This window comes from Taurulus bubalis (assembly GCF_910589615.1).
Source record: "Taurulus bubalis genome assembly, chromosome: 2".
NCBI classification, from domain to species: Eukaryota; Metazoa; Chordata; class Actinopteri; order Perciformes; family Cottidae; genus Taurulus; species Taurulus bubalis.
Window position 1 is genome coordinate 30,662,137 of NC_136590.1, and position 12,522 is coordinate 30,674,658.

General features: G+C 39.4%; 1 protein-coding gene across 1 annotated transcript in view; it reads right to left on the minus strand.

The window, feature by feature from the left end:
• Positions 1-253: 253 nt before the first annotated feature.
• The window catches only part of nsg2 (neuronal vesicle trafficking associated 2), a gene marked incomplete at both ends in the record, with an annotated part of 36,134 nt that continues 23,865 nt past the window's right edge, over positions 254-12,522 (minus strand). The window contains 2 exons of the mRNA XM_079214150.1: positions 254-451; positions 2,818-2,928. Coding sequence (XP_079070276.1) covers positions 254-451; positions 2,818-2,928 — 309 coding nt within the window. The remainder of the gene's footprint in view (positions 452-2,817; positions 2,929-12,522) is intronic.

Here is a 12,522-nt window from a genome sequence, read left to right on the forward strand (position 1 = left end):
CCCCTCAATAAGGAAGTGAGCACATAAATGGGCAGTCAAGGGAAATCGGAATATAACCTAGAATGTGCGTTTTTATGTCTGCATGCATGTTTTCCCTCTATACTGGCATTATACTGGATGTGTTTCTGTTGCGTCTCTTTTATCTATATCTATGAAAGATGTTCACCTACATGTTCGTGTGTGTGCGTCTCTATCTGCCTGTGTTTCTTCACGTCTGCATGTGTTTACAACACACTTTAACCGCTCAGCTAACTCAGTGGCCCTCGCCAGCGGGGGGTTTAGCGTCATGCTGCTGCCCCGGGGCCCCTCCAGGCAGCCAGGGGGTGACAGAGTGCGAGGTGGTCTGCTTGGCCATGCTGTAGTGGCTGATCACTGTGTAGAAACGGCCCCTCGAGTTGGCATCCTGGGCAGCGTAGTAGGCCTCCAGAGACGCCGGGATACACCTCTTGTGCTGTGAGGGAGAAAAATTAAAAATATATAACATTTAAATTACAGGTCTGTAGTTGTGGAATGCATAGTTTTAAACAAGATGTGTTTGCACTGAGCATAATCACATATGTATCTTGTTTGCACATGAATACAATCGGATAAAATGATCCAGTTGTTTGTTGTCGAAGTCCTCTCGGTCCCAACCAGCCAGTCAGAGGAAAAGTCAAACTCTACATACAATTGCACGGAGCCTATACTCTGTATTGTTGTACAGCCCTGTTTTTATTAGAGGAAAAAGGGAAGAGATAGAATAAGCCATTTATATTACTGAATCTAATGCAGGAACATTTGGAAGGGAGGGGACCCACAGGACATAATACTGTAATGCATGTGCATATTAGTGTATTTCGAGTCCATATAGCATTATAATGTGCTTCAGTGTGTACACATTAACAACCTTTTGTGCAGTTGTGCAGTGCACGTGCCATATTGTGTGAGTGATTGCTCACTAAATATGGCACGAAGTTTTTCTATCAACACTTTTACACCCAGTGAACATACATGTGACACCGCTAATAATACCTCTGCAGACTGCACCCTGTGGAGACTTTGAGCCTGGAACTAGATTTATTCCACCTTAAAGACCAGTTTTGTCTCGAGACACAGACTTCCAAGGTGACATTTTTCACAAAGTACAAACTGGAGAGTAGAGGAGAGTGGAAAGGAAAGGAAAGGCTGTGTGGGTCACATGCTGCATAACTTTAAAGATTCAACACTAATACTGTGTATATCTGGAAAGCATATTGCTGGATAAGAATGGCTGTATGAACCAATTTCTTTTGTGACCTAATCCATATAAATTGGGGGTTAGTGACCATAATGTGGTCATTATTTTCAAATAGGCAGTAATTCTAATTTGCATCTAATAGTCGACATGGCTAATGGCATATGAGAGCAGCCTCAATAGAGTCTCTTTCTTTGGATTCTGTGTCAAGGAACAAAAGCCTAAATTACATTTAATTATACTGGTCATAACAAAATCACTGATATCACTGATTGATGATTGCCTTCTTATGAGCCTTGTTAGCTTTGATCAGCGATCAGCTGTTAAACTAAATAGCAGGCATAGGTACCAAATCCACGGACCGCCCACTGCCTTGCGGTGACTGCACTCCCCTTTAATTCTTTATTTAGATTAGAAAGAATGTACAGAGGGAGATGTGAAGGGCAGAGAGGAGTCAGTGCCTTGCACAAGGACTCTTAGGTATAGACTATAGAGGATATGTAACTAGTTCTTAGAAGGATAGTTAATTTGTCAATTACTGAAAGAAATCATTTTGGAAATACATTTATTGATTATTTTGAAAACATTGATACCACACATATTTGTTCATTAAACGTAAAGGCTGGAGAAGGAGACTGTGGGTTAAAGACTGGAAACAACAAGAAAGAAACAATAAGAAACAGGGTTTGGCTCTGTCCAAAGATAACGAAATCCTCCAGCCAGCATCTTCAAAAGGTCCAAATTGCTCATTGTTTACAGTCCAATTTGCAACTTGACCAGATTGTTTCACAAGTAGCCGGTTTACAAGTAGTAGATTGTTAAACTAACAAAAAGTGAAATCATTGCCAGATGGGTTTCGAGATTGCATTTCGGTCAATGCTTTCCACTTCTTTTGCTCTCCACGCGAACTGTTTACCTTCATTCCACCACAGCCTGCTCAAACTTGATTGGTCAATATTACTCCGATATTGCTTCCGATACCAAAATCTTCAGCATATGAATGCAAAATCTGTTTATAGAGATTAAAGCCCTCATAACATAGGACATTATTGTTCTTAGCATTTGTTGTTTGTGTGGACTAAACACTCTAACTAGAAAGCTTCAGGTGGATTTGGATTCTTTCCCCTCGTTTCAAGTCTTTGCGTTAAATTAAGATAAATTAACCAGCTCCTGCCTGGAAATATATATTCCAAGGCCAGGTTTAGGAGTAATATCTGTCTTCTCTAACTTAAAATAGAAAGCAAATACAAATTGTCAACCTTTTACTTTTGCAAAAAGGAATTATTTAACCCTTTTTTGTTCAAACATCTGGAATTTTCTTCTTTTCTCCATCTCTTGTTTTTTGTTCCACAAAACGAGTAATCTGACAACGTAACCTCGGGCTGTAGGAAATGTCTACCTATTTTGGGGTATTTTAAAAACAAAAAAATCCAATTAAAAATGTATCAATAATTAAAATAATCATTACCACTTTACTTATCCTGTGGAGGCTTACTTTCAACTGTACTTTACAGCTGCCCTGTTAACCACCTGACTTTCTCTGGACTGTGAGTAGGTGTGTTGTAATGCCGTAAAATAAAATACTAGCCACTTATGGGTCTTACCTTGTAAATGAATCCATCTGGGCAGGCGTGGTCGTAGGTGAAGGCTTTATAAACCACCAGGAACACGATGCAGGCGAGGAAGGCCAGGGCCAGGATGATTAGAATCGTCACCTGGGGGGAGGACAAACGCTGTCAGTGTGTGTGTGTGTGTGTGTGTGTGTGTGTGTGTGTGTGTGTGTGTGTGTGTGTGTGTGTGTGTGTGTGTGTGTGTGTGTGTGTGGTCATAATAAATGGTACAGTAAGAGGCTGCTGACTGAGGTGAATGGCCCCTCAAGGCAAGGTGTTCCTGTTGAGTTGCGTGATGGATGACTCGGGTTGTGACCGGGCACCAAGACCTGTGCCTTATAGTATAATAGACCCTTTGCACAACAAATTTATCATAGTAGGAAAAGCACCGGTGCAACTAATAACATTAACAATGACTCTGTTCTTTTCAAGTGTCCCAGCAAGCCATGACAGCAAGCCAGTGACCCCGCATGCACAGTGCCATGACCCTGAAACTGGAAGCAGCTAAATGTAATTCAGCCGTCTTTTAGTCAATCATTTAACATCCTTATTTTTTTCTTACTGTGACATGTTAAAAAAAATGTCATCAGACAAAAAGTCCTAATTTGATCTTCTTATTAGGTTTCTCAAATACATAATGGTTTAATTAATATGATTAAAATGTTTCCGGAAGTTCCCTCCCCATTAGATTACAAATGTTCCGCAAAAGTAAAAGAGCACTAAAGCTACATCAGACTTGTCTCAGTTTATGTAAAATCTTTGTGTAATCCTAAAAGGTATCACCTCCTGTCAGGCAGATGGGGAAATGTTGTCATGTGATGTGAGCTTAATATAAAGGACTTAATTATGACAAGCTGTGTCTCCATATAGACCTACTGAATTAGGACTGGGCCATGATCAATTTGTGTGTATCTCAGTCTCAGTGGACTTGATTGTTTGATCTTAATTTACATACATATTTCCCATATTGTTGTATACTTTGGTGTTGATGATTGTCAGAGTGTAAATGCAATGGATTTATGTTGTTGTTGTGTGTGTGTGTGTGTTTTTGTTCAGCCTCATGAATCAAATCAGTTTTGTTGATCGTCAGTGCACTCAAGTCAACGAGAGAAATCCATTAGCTCCCAGCTGTTTTCTGCAAGATGCAGAAGAATGAAAAAAAAGCTCTTCCCTTTCTTCTTGTAAATAGGAAGGTGGCAAACTGATTCATGACTATTTTTTTAGATTGCAAGCTTTGATGTCTTCAAGTGTACAAATTTAGCATTACAATAGCTGGCATGAAGAAAATCTATTAGTGAAAACAAACAAAAATCTTTTGGTCAGTTTTCACACTAAGGAGCTATGAAATGTTATCAAGATTTGCTTGGAAAAGATCAAAATACACCTGCAGTGTAAAAAATCATTAATAGCAGCCCAAAAGCAAAGCTAATCTAAAATGATGGAATAACACTTGTATTTATCTGCACTGTATCAAATACCTCTGTGTAATTTGAGGGGTGAAATATTAATTTCCCTGACAGGTGAGACAATGTCATAGTAAAGTAGATTAACATATAAAAGGATTTATTGTCTCCTACTTTCTATTTGACACCCTGATTGGGTCCTTCTGAGCAAGCATTTAATTAAAATTATGCAAACAAATTGCAAAGGCTAGCTCTGTTTAAAAATGGTGTTGTCTGCCAAGTCACACATGCCAGTGCAGATAGGTGTGTTCTGCATGCTTGTATCTGCATGCGGCCATGTACCTGTTTCCCCATATGCTCCGAAAAAGAAAGAAAAAAGTAGACCTTCCATAGTGGTTGAATGTTTCTAATTTCCATTCCTGGATTTTGTTTAAAGCCGTTCCCGATTTACTGCTCTACATGGTCCGTCGCCGTGAGATGTCAGAGCAATTATACACATGGGTGTGATCATTAGTCTCCATCAGAGTTATGGGGGTGGACAGAGATACGCAGGCTAAGTGACTGTTTACTTGGTGTCAACTGGGGGACACGACTCTCAGCCTTGGTTGCTGCTGACACTCTCTAAATGACATCTCCCACATCACACACTGTGATACACTAAAAGGACACATTAAAAGTCACGACAGCCCGCCTTTTGGAGCAGAAACAGACATAGAATGAATGATTAAGGCTCACTCTGACCCCCTTTTTGAATTATGAGGCATATGAAACAGCTTATTAAGGAGAGGGATTACTGTAAAGCTCCAAAAATCAGGCAGTAAGCAATCAGCGTTTTATTCATGTGCAGACTAGACACACACTTTGAAACATGAAATGAAGACTTAAGTTGCTAATGGCTGAAGAGATTTGATTTTTTTAAATGAAGGAAATTACAGCTACACACATTTTAATTATTTGTCTGTGTAGCCCACCCATCTGAAAGCCATTCAGACAATCATTCATTGAAGTAAACTTCTTCCTGCAACATATTTGATCTGTCAGGAAGGGACCGAACAGATAAAATGGCATGGCCATTTTCAAAAGGGTCCCTTGACCTCTCATCTCTGAATGAAAATGGACACTACCAGTGTTTCTGAGCAGTTTCTAGAACAGAAGTGCTCACCATCCAATCATCAAGAGTTGCTGCAACAACCTATGAGACATAATTGAGCATGGGAATGGCTCTTACTTTCATCATCATATTTTGATTAATTGATAACTTTGTTAAAATATCAGATTTATGACGAGAACAACTGAAGACACTGCTGAGCTGCATCACAAATTAATGTGCAGGGCGTTTTGATTTAAGGGATGTATACCACTTCTTTGTGGCAGATACAGTACTTCTATCCCCCACTGACCCCCCTCAGGCAAGAACACCCCCCGCCCTTTGTAATGGAACTGATCGCTCCAGAATCCTTGCTGATGCAGCCACGGCCATGTGGTCCATAAATCCATTGAAAATCTATCCTGACCTTTCTCCATTATTCATAATCTGGCTGAATCCCGCAGTAAACCTAAGGAGGTTGTCAGGGTAACGCCACAACTCACGGATGAAGACTCCCTCCGTGCATGAAGTAGAATCATACCAGTATGTATGTACTGATGCAATATTCCTCTATGATGAGAGGATGCTCTAATACTTCTGATCCCAGCTGAATCTGTGCCCACATATAAATATAATAGAACAGAACGAAATACAGTTGTGTTTAGTCACTACAAGGCTATAATATGTTCTAGAATGGCAGCTTCTCCCACACACATCAACATCATCCTATTTTCTGTTGAACAGTCGATAGAGCTGTTTTGTCATTAGCGCGCCTGTATGTGCCATTCGACACCACTATCGCCACCAACACAACCATCATCCTGTTTGCTGTGAAACACAGATAACACACAGACGTTTGTTTTTCTTGGATGCAGGTAGAAGCACAGCATGCTGCTATAATTTGGACTAAGAGCAACATGTCCTTCTAACAAGAATTGGCTCCATCAGAAAAGATTGGATTGACTGCATGGCAGGTGACCGAGTCCACTGGGCTCTATTTGTTTCAGTTACTATAATCCACCCAGGGACCGATAGAAAAACCTCTCTTCCACTCTGCCTCTTTTATGTATATATATAACCAAAGTCAGTCGCAAGATTGGAATTAAAGAAAATTGTTGAAAGATCACAACCTATTTCCATCCTGTATATAGTATAAACAACCTTAAGTGGCACCTTAAAGACAATTTACAACAATCAAAGACATGAAAATCAACAAAGAATGCTTGATTCAAACCTGCTAAACTTCCTCAAGACATTTAAAATGTTAAGCCTTGGTAATAATATATTAATATAATTCCTTGATGTGTAAAGTAACTAATAATTACAATTGACCTTATACATGTACATTTAATTGGTTGCCCACTATTTTTTTCCGTCAGTTGACTTTATTATACTGCATGTATTTAAGCACATATTTTTCCCGTCCTTTGTTTTTGCATTACAGAGTGTGCAGCTGTAGACTGTTGTGTGTGTTGTAGAATAAGACAAACAATCAAACCGAATAATTACAGATCCAGTAGGATTGTTCTTCATCTTCAGTCTACCCATTGTTTATGTTTACCCGCATATTTCAAGAACACCACCTGCTTATTTTTTCTAACACTGATCAATCATTGATTTATAATAGATAGTTTCCAAAAAATGCACTTCCTTTAATTATTTACAGCTGTTGAGGTATTGTAAATCCAAAGGCGCATCTATGGATGTTCTTCTTCACTGCCTATTTCACCACCATTCAACATATGATTTCTTTTTTTACAGGCTATGTTAGAATGCAACACACCACCCACACTCTCACTACTGGAACTTGACAGGCCATATGGGGAGAGCAGACACCTTCTCATATTCGCTCGAGGAAAAGAGGAGAATATGTAAGTGTGTGCAACGGGAAGTTGGGTATGTGACAGGAGAGTGGTGTGTGGTGCGAGAGAGAAAAATGACGCTGATAAAAACAGATAACCGAGTGACAAAGTGAGCCAAGTGAGAAATAAAGGAGGTGATGACAGAGACACTGAAGCAGCGAGAGTAAGGGAGACAGAGAGCGAGTGATGAAGATCTAGGGGCAGATGGAGAAGCTCGTTCTCTCTCTTGGAAACAGGTGACAGAGACAGACAGACAGACAGACAGACAGACAGACAGGCAGACAGACAGACAGAGAGGCGGGTGAGCGGGCAGGCGGCAAACACAGTGTGATATTGGTTGATGCATCAATCAATACATCAGTGATGGAAGCATAAACCACTCATTTTCATTGATCTTCCTATTACCCTCTGACACCTTCTCTGTAGCAGCACCAAAGGCAGCTCAATTCCATAAATCTTCATGGAAAATGTTCTTCTGCTCTACAGAGAAGCCTTGTGCTGACACTAGGGTTGGGTACCGAGAACCGGTGCCAGCAACGCAGATTTCAGTGCTTCCTTCCGGTGCCTGAGCCGATTTAAATACTTTTTTTTTACACTACTCTGTAAAGTTGCACGGTATATAGATACTAAAAAGGTAGCGCGGTGCCCGCACATTAAAAACGATTATTAAAATAGCACGGATCAGAGCACACTCGCTGCTCTGCTCTCTGTCTGCCTGCATGCAGAGCGGGGCTGGAGGGGGCGGGGCTTCCAGCGCTCACACACACACACACACACACACAGTGCTCGCACACAGAGATCGCTGCAGACACGAGCACGAGCTTTTGAACGTCCGTCCTCGGCTTGATGGAACAAATCTCTCCAGTTGATATTACTGATGACGTGTAGTCCAGTAAAGCAGCAGTTTTAGGATCCAACAGTGTCTGAGTTCTGTTGCACACGGTCCCATCAGGCCACCTGATGCTTGTGTCTGTTCTTTTTTTAAATATATATTTTTATAGTTTGAAGTTAAAAGGTTTGAAACTGTAGTTTGAAGTGTGTTTTGTATGTACTTATTTATTTATATATATTATATATATATATTAAACAGTTAATAAAATTGTTCAATTTGAAGAAAAAAAATTGCCTTGGCAATAAAAAAGTATCGGTTCAGGCACCGTTTAGGCACCGGTATCGTTTTAAAAGTATCGGTTTAGCACCGGTATCGGAAAAAACCCAAACGATACCCATCCCTAGCTGACATTTCAAGATACATGCATACAAAAAGAGCTATTAATATAAAATGAGAAAGTTCTAATATTAAACACATTTTCTTTTGGCTGTAATAACCTCCTATGCCTTTAGGCTAAGTTTGTTGATTAATGAAATTAATGAACTCGGTGACAGGGCTAGTACGAAGAGAAAGCGTTCTCTTAAAAGGACAAATTAAAAAAAGAGAAGCTTGAAGGTCACTCGTCAGATGGCGGCAGGAAACCGTATACGTGCAACAGATTTGATAGTAAACGTTAGATGGTTGGGGAAGGCCCCGTAAAAGGTTTGGCCATCAATCTATTATATAAGCTTTGTGCTCACCAAGTTAATTGGAAAATTGGGCTATTCTAACTGTCTGTTGTAAATATCCATCAAAGTTTATGGACTATATTCTGGGTCCAATTTGACCTCCACTATTTCGGCAGTTGGACAGTTTTCCTGTTCTGTCATTGTGAGGTATTATGAACAAAATGACTAGTGCACGCACACATATGTAACTTCATATATTATTTCTCTTTCTTTGTTTAGTGCTATTTACATATAATTTGCTCTATTTTATTGTTCAGGCTCTACTCTAATTTAAACATTAAAAAAATCTGTTCATACATTTTCTGTGTATCGTGAAGGGCGTTACAACTACATGTCATAATAATGCCTTGATTCCTTTGGGTAATTCTTAACCTGAATCACTGAGCGTCTTTTCCAAATGGCTTAATTTTAATGGTGTTGTCGTGTTTCCATATGTGTATGCTAGCACAACAAATAAAAACAATGGACAAAACAACACAAAAAGGACACAAGGTCAAACTAACTGTTGCTTTCATGGCAGCAGATTCAAATAACAATCAGCTATATTGGCCAAATGTGTTTGGACACACAACGAACTGGGCTTTCACTGCTTTGACAAAATGTTTTCTGTGGAAAATAATGCATATTTGTCAAGTAAAAATGGCAAAACATTCTCTGGACTATTTTCCTGTATTTTATAATAAACCTCAGATTATCAAAATAATTGTTGCAGCCATAATCTTAACTGACGTCTTAACTGATCCTACATTCAATATTTAAATAAGTAGTGCTTATTCATTCCCTCTGGAATCAACAGTTGAGTGTCATCGAGACACTAAGCCGCGCCCATCCATCACATGTATAAGCGTTCAAATCAGGGATCAGCTTGCTACATAAAAATGTAAATGAAATATTCTCTGTTCCTCCAAGGCAATTTCGTAATGATGAATTAATGAAGCGGGTAACCGCATACCTATTAGGGCAAGTGGCTAGAATCTACAACGGATAAATGAAAGGTCATCCATTTGATCTCTGCGTGTCCTTGAGCAAAACACAGAGCCCCCAGCTACTCTGTCACGGTGCATGGAATATAAATGTGTCGGTTGTGGATAAGGGCATTAGATAACTGGCAACCGGTGTAGTCCGGAACAAGATTGCAGTCATTATTTGGGGCGCAGAAGATATTTCTAAGCCTTGAGGGTTTTCAGTGGGGGAAGAGGTATTTAGTTTCTTTGAGTAAAAGTACCATAATAATGGTATAAAAATACTTTAGTCCTGCTTTTAAAATCATACTTCAATTTTGCGTTGATTTTGGCAGTCTCTGTGGACAAACGCTGCATTTTTTCTGAGCACCAGAATCCCTTTAGAAAACATCACATTTAACAGCAATACCACCTGGGCATCCAGCAGCGTGGAGTTGGTTCCCAGCGGGCTGAGCAGGGAGTCGAACTCTGCACCTGGCTTAAGCTGCTGCTGCCGGGTGGAGAGCTCTTCACCTCGGAGCTCTGAAGCCGGATGTGGGTCTGTCCGCAGTGGACAGGTTGCTGTATGAGATTATGGACTTTCTGGTTAACCTGCTTCCTTATGCCTGATTTGGCACAGATTCCACCCGGTGGCATAAATGACAAGCATTAAGAATAACTTCATAGAAATAGCCAATATTTTCGCTGGTGATCTAAGTCATAGACGCATTAGTATTGCATTGATTGAGACATTGTTTCATAACGAGTTAAACGTTTCTGACCGCGACTGTAAGTAAAACTTCAGCCGTATTAAAAGAAAAATTTACTTAATACAAGTACTGCTGCAGAAGAATAGACAGAAGAATAGACAGAAAAGACAGAAATATATATTATATTATTAGATGTATGCTGTTGCGTATTTTTGTAACCAGAGCTAGTTTGAACAACCTTTTATACAGTTCTGTAGTCCAGTGGTACCCAACAAATTGAAGTAAAATGTAGAATACACCCCCTTTCATTTAGTGAGGTAGTATAAAGCATAACATGCTAAGTACACACCTAAAAATACTACTGGCACAGTTCAAGAGAAATTGATTTTTCTTGCGCTGTATGCCAGAAGAGCCTTTTTTTTCCCATTGATTTTCTTCCAGGAAATTCTTTGCAGGGGTGACTGCTCAACTCTTTGCTCCTAAAGCATCTTAGTGCAAAGTTCTTATTGTTATTAGTCAGTGGAACAAAGACAACTTTCAACCTGAGAGTGCAGTATCCGAAATGCCGAAGAGGGATGTCTAGGCGACGTGTACTGGGATTGGGGCTCTCGAGAACTGTCTATCCGGTTGAGACGAGCACAGCTGCAGTAGTTGGCAACGAGGTACACACACAGTTTTAGGCTGCAAAGCCCTCAGTTTTGCTGTCATATTGGTTAGAGGAGAATGTGCCCTTGGGTGTATAGACTCCAAATAGCAGGTGGCCTTAAAATGACTTTCCATACAACTAAACTGCACTCTCAATAATGTTTTGAGGGGAAAATGTTTACTTCCAGATTACGGTTGCTTCTTGAAACTGTTTAAAACACGATCAGCGTAAAATGAAACAAAACTAAACAAACAGCAACAACCAGAAAGCTCCAAAACTGCTTCATTTAGTTGAGTCAACAACATCACTTGGTAAGGTTAGTAAAAAGCATCAGGATTTATCTTTAAATTACTACAAAACTGAGACAAAACGCAACAAAAGTACCTTATATATATATATATATATATATATATATATATATATATATATATATATATATATATATATATATATATATATATATATATATAATGTGTTGCCTATATAAATATATAGGCAACACATGTATGATTCACACAGGACACAAACAGCTGTCTCCTTGGTGAAAATCATGTGTATACAACTTATTTGTGATACTTCAAAAGGAAACGAAATCCATAACAAAATGTGTTACCCTCAAAACGTGATTCACAGGGACAGGGCTGAAATTCACTGAAACAGGAAACAAAAACGTCTGATGAGACAAAGACAGAAAATGTATAAAACAATAGCACAATAAATGAACATCACATTTCCCTTTTCCAGGGACATGACGATGCTCAGCTGCTGTTAAATAAAGATCTGACACTTACCCTCACACCTATAAAACATGTGCATTGAGGAAGTAGACAGCACTAATCAATAATGAGAATAAATCCAAATGCATTCAATAATGTGAACACATGAGCTCGCACACACAAAACCACACTCAAAGAGTAACTAATTATGAATCAGTAATACGTCTCTGAGGAGACACTAAACATCTGGATTGGATTTGCTAATCAGCTCCTACTCTGCTGGATGAAGATGTTGCAAGAGAGGAGATATTATTAACGATGGGACCCGCCTCCACACACACACACACACACACACACACACACACACACACACACACACACGCACACCTCTAAAATGTTATTTACATCATAAGACAAGGTTCATTACTCCCCAGCTCTAAATGTCCTGGGTATTCTTTATGTACCTGCATATGTTCACCATGTTGAGAGCTGTGCGTGTGAGTGTGTGTGTGTGTGTGTGTGTGTGTGTGTGTGTGTGTGTCTGTGTGCCGGGTTGCTACTTTGTCACTCTTAATGTGTATAACTTTGCAAGTCATTTTATTTCTATATTCCTTTGACCCCTTAAAGCAAAACATCTTATTTTTAAGCTGTGATATAAAAGTTCAGCAGCAGTATTATTATTATCATTAACACATGCTATACTTCTGTTCCCTCTTAATAGCTGCATGAAATAAAATAAGATAATCCTTTATTTGTCCCGCAGTGGGGAAATTG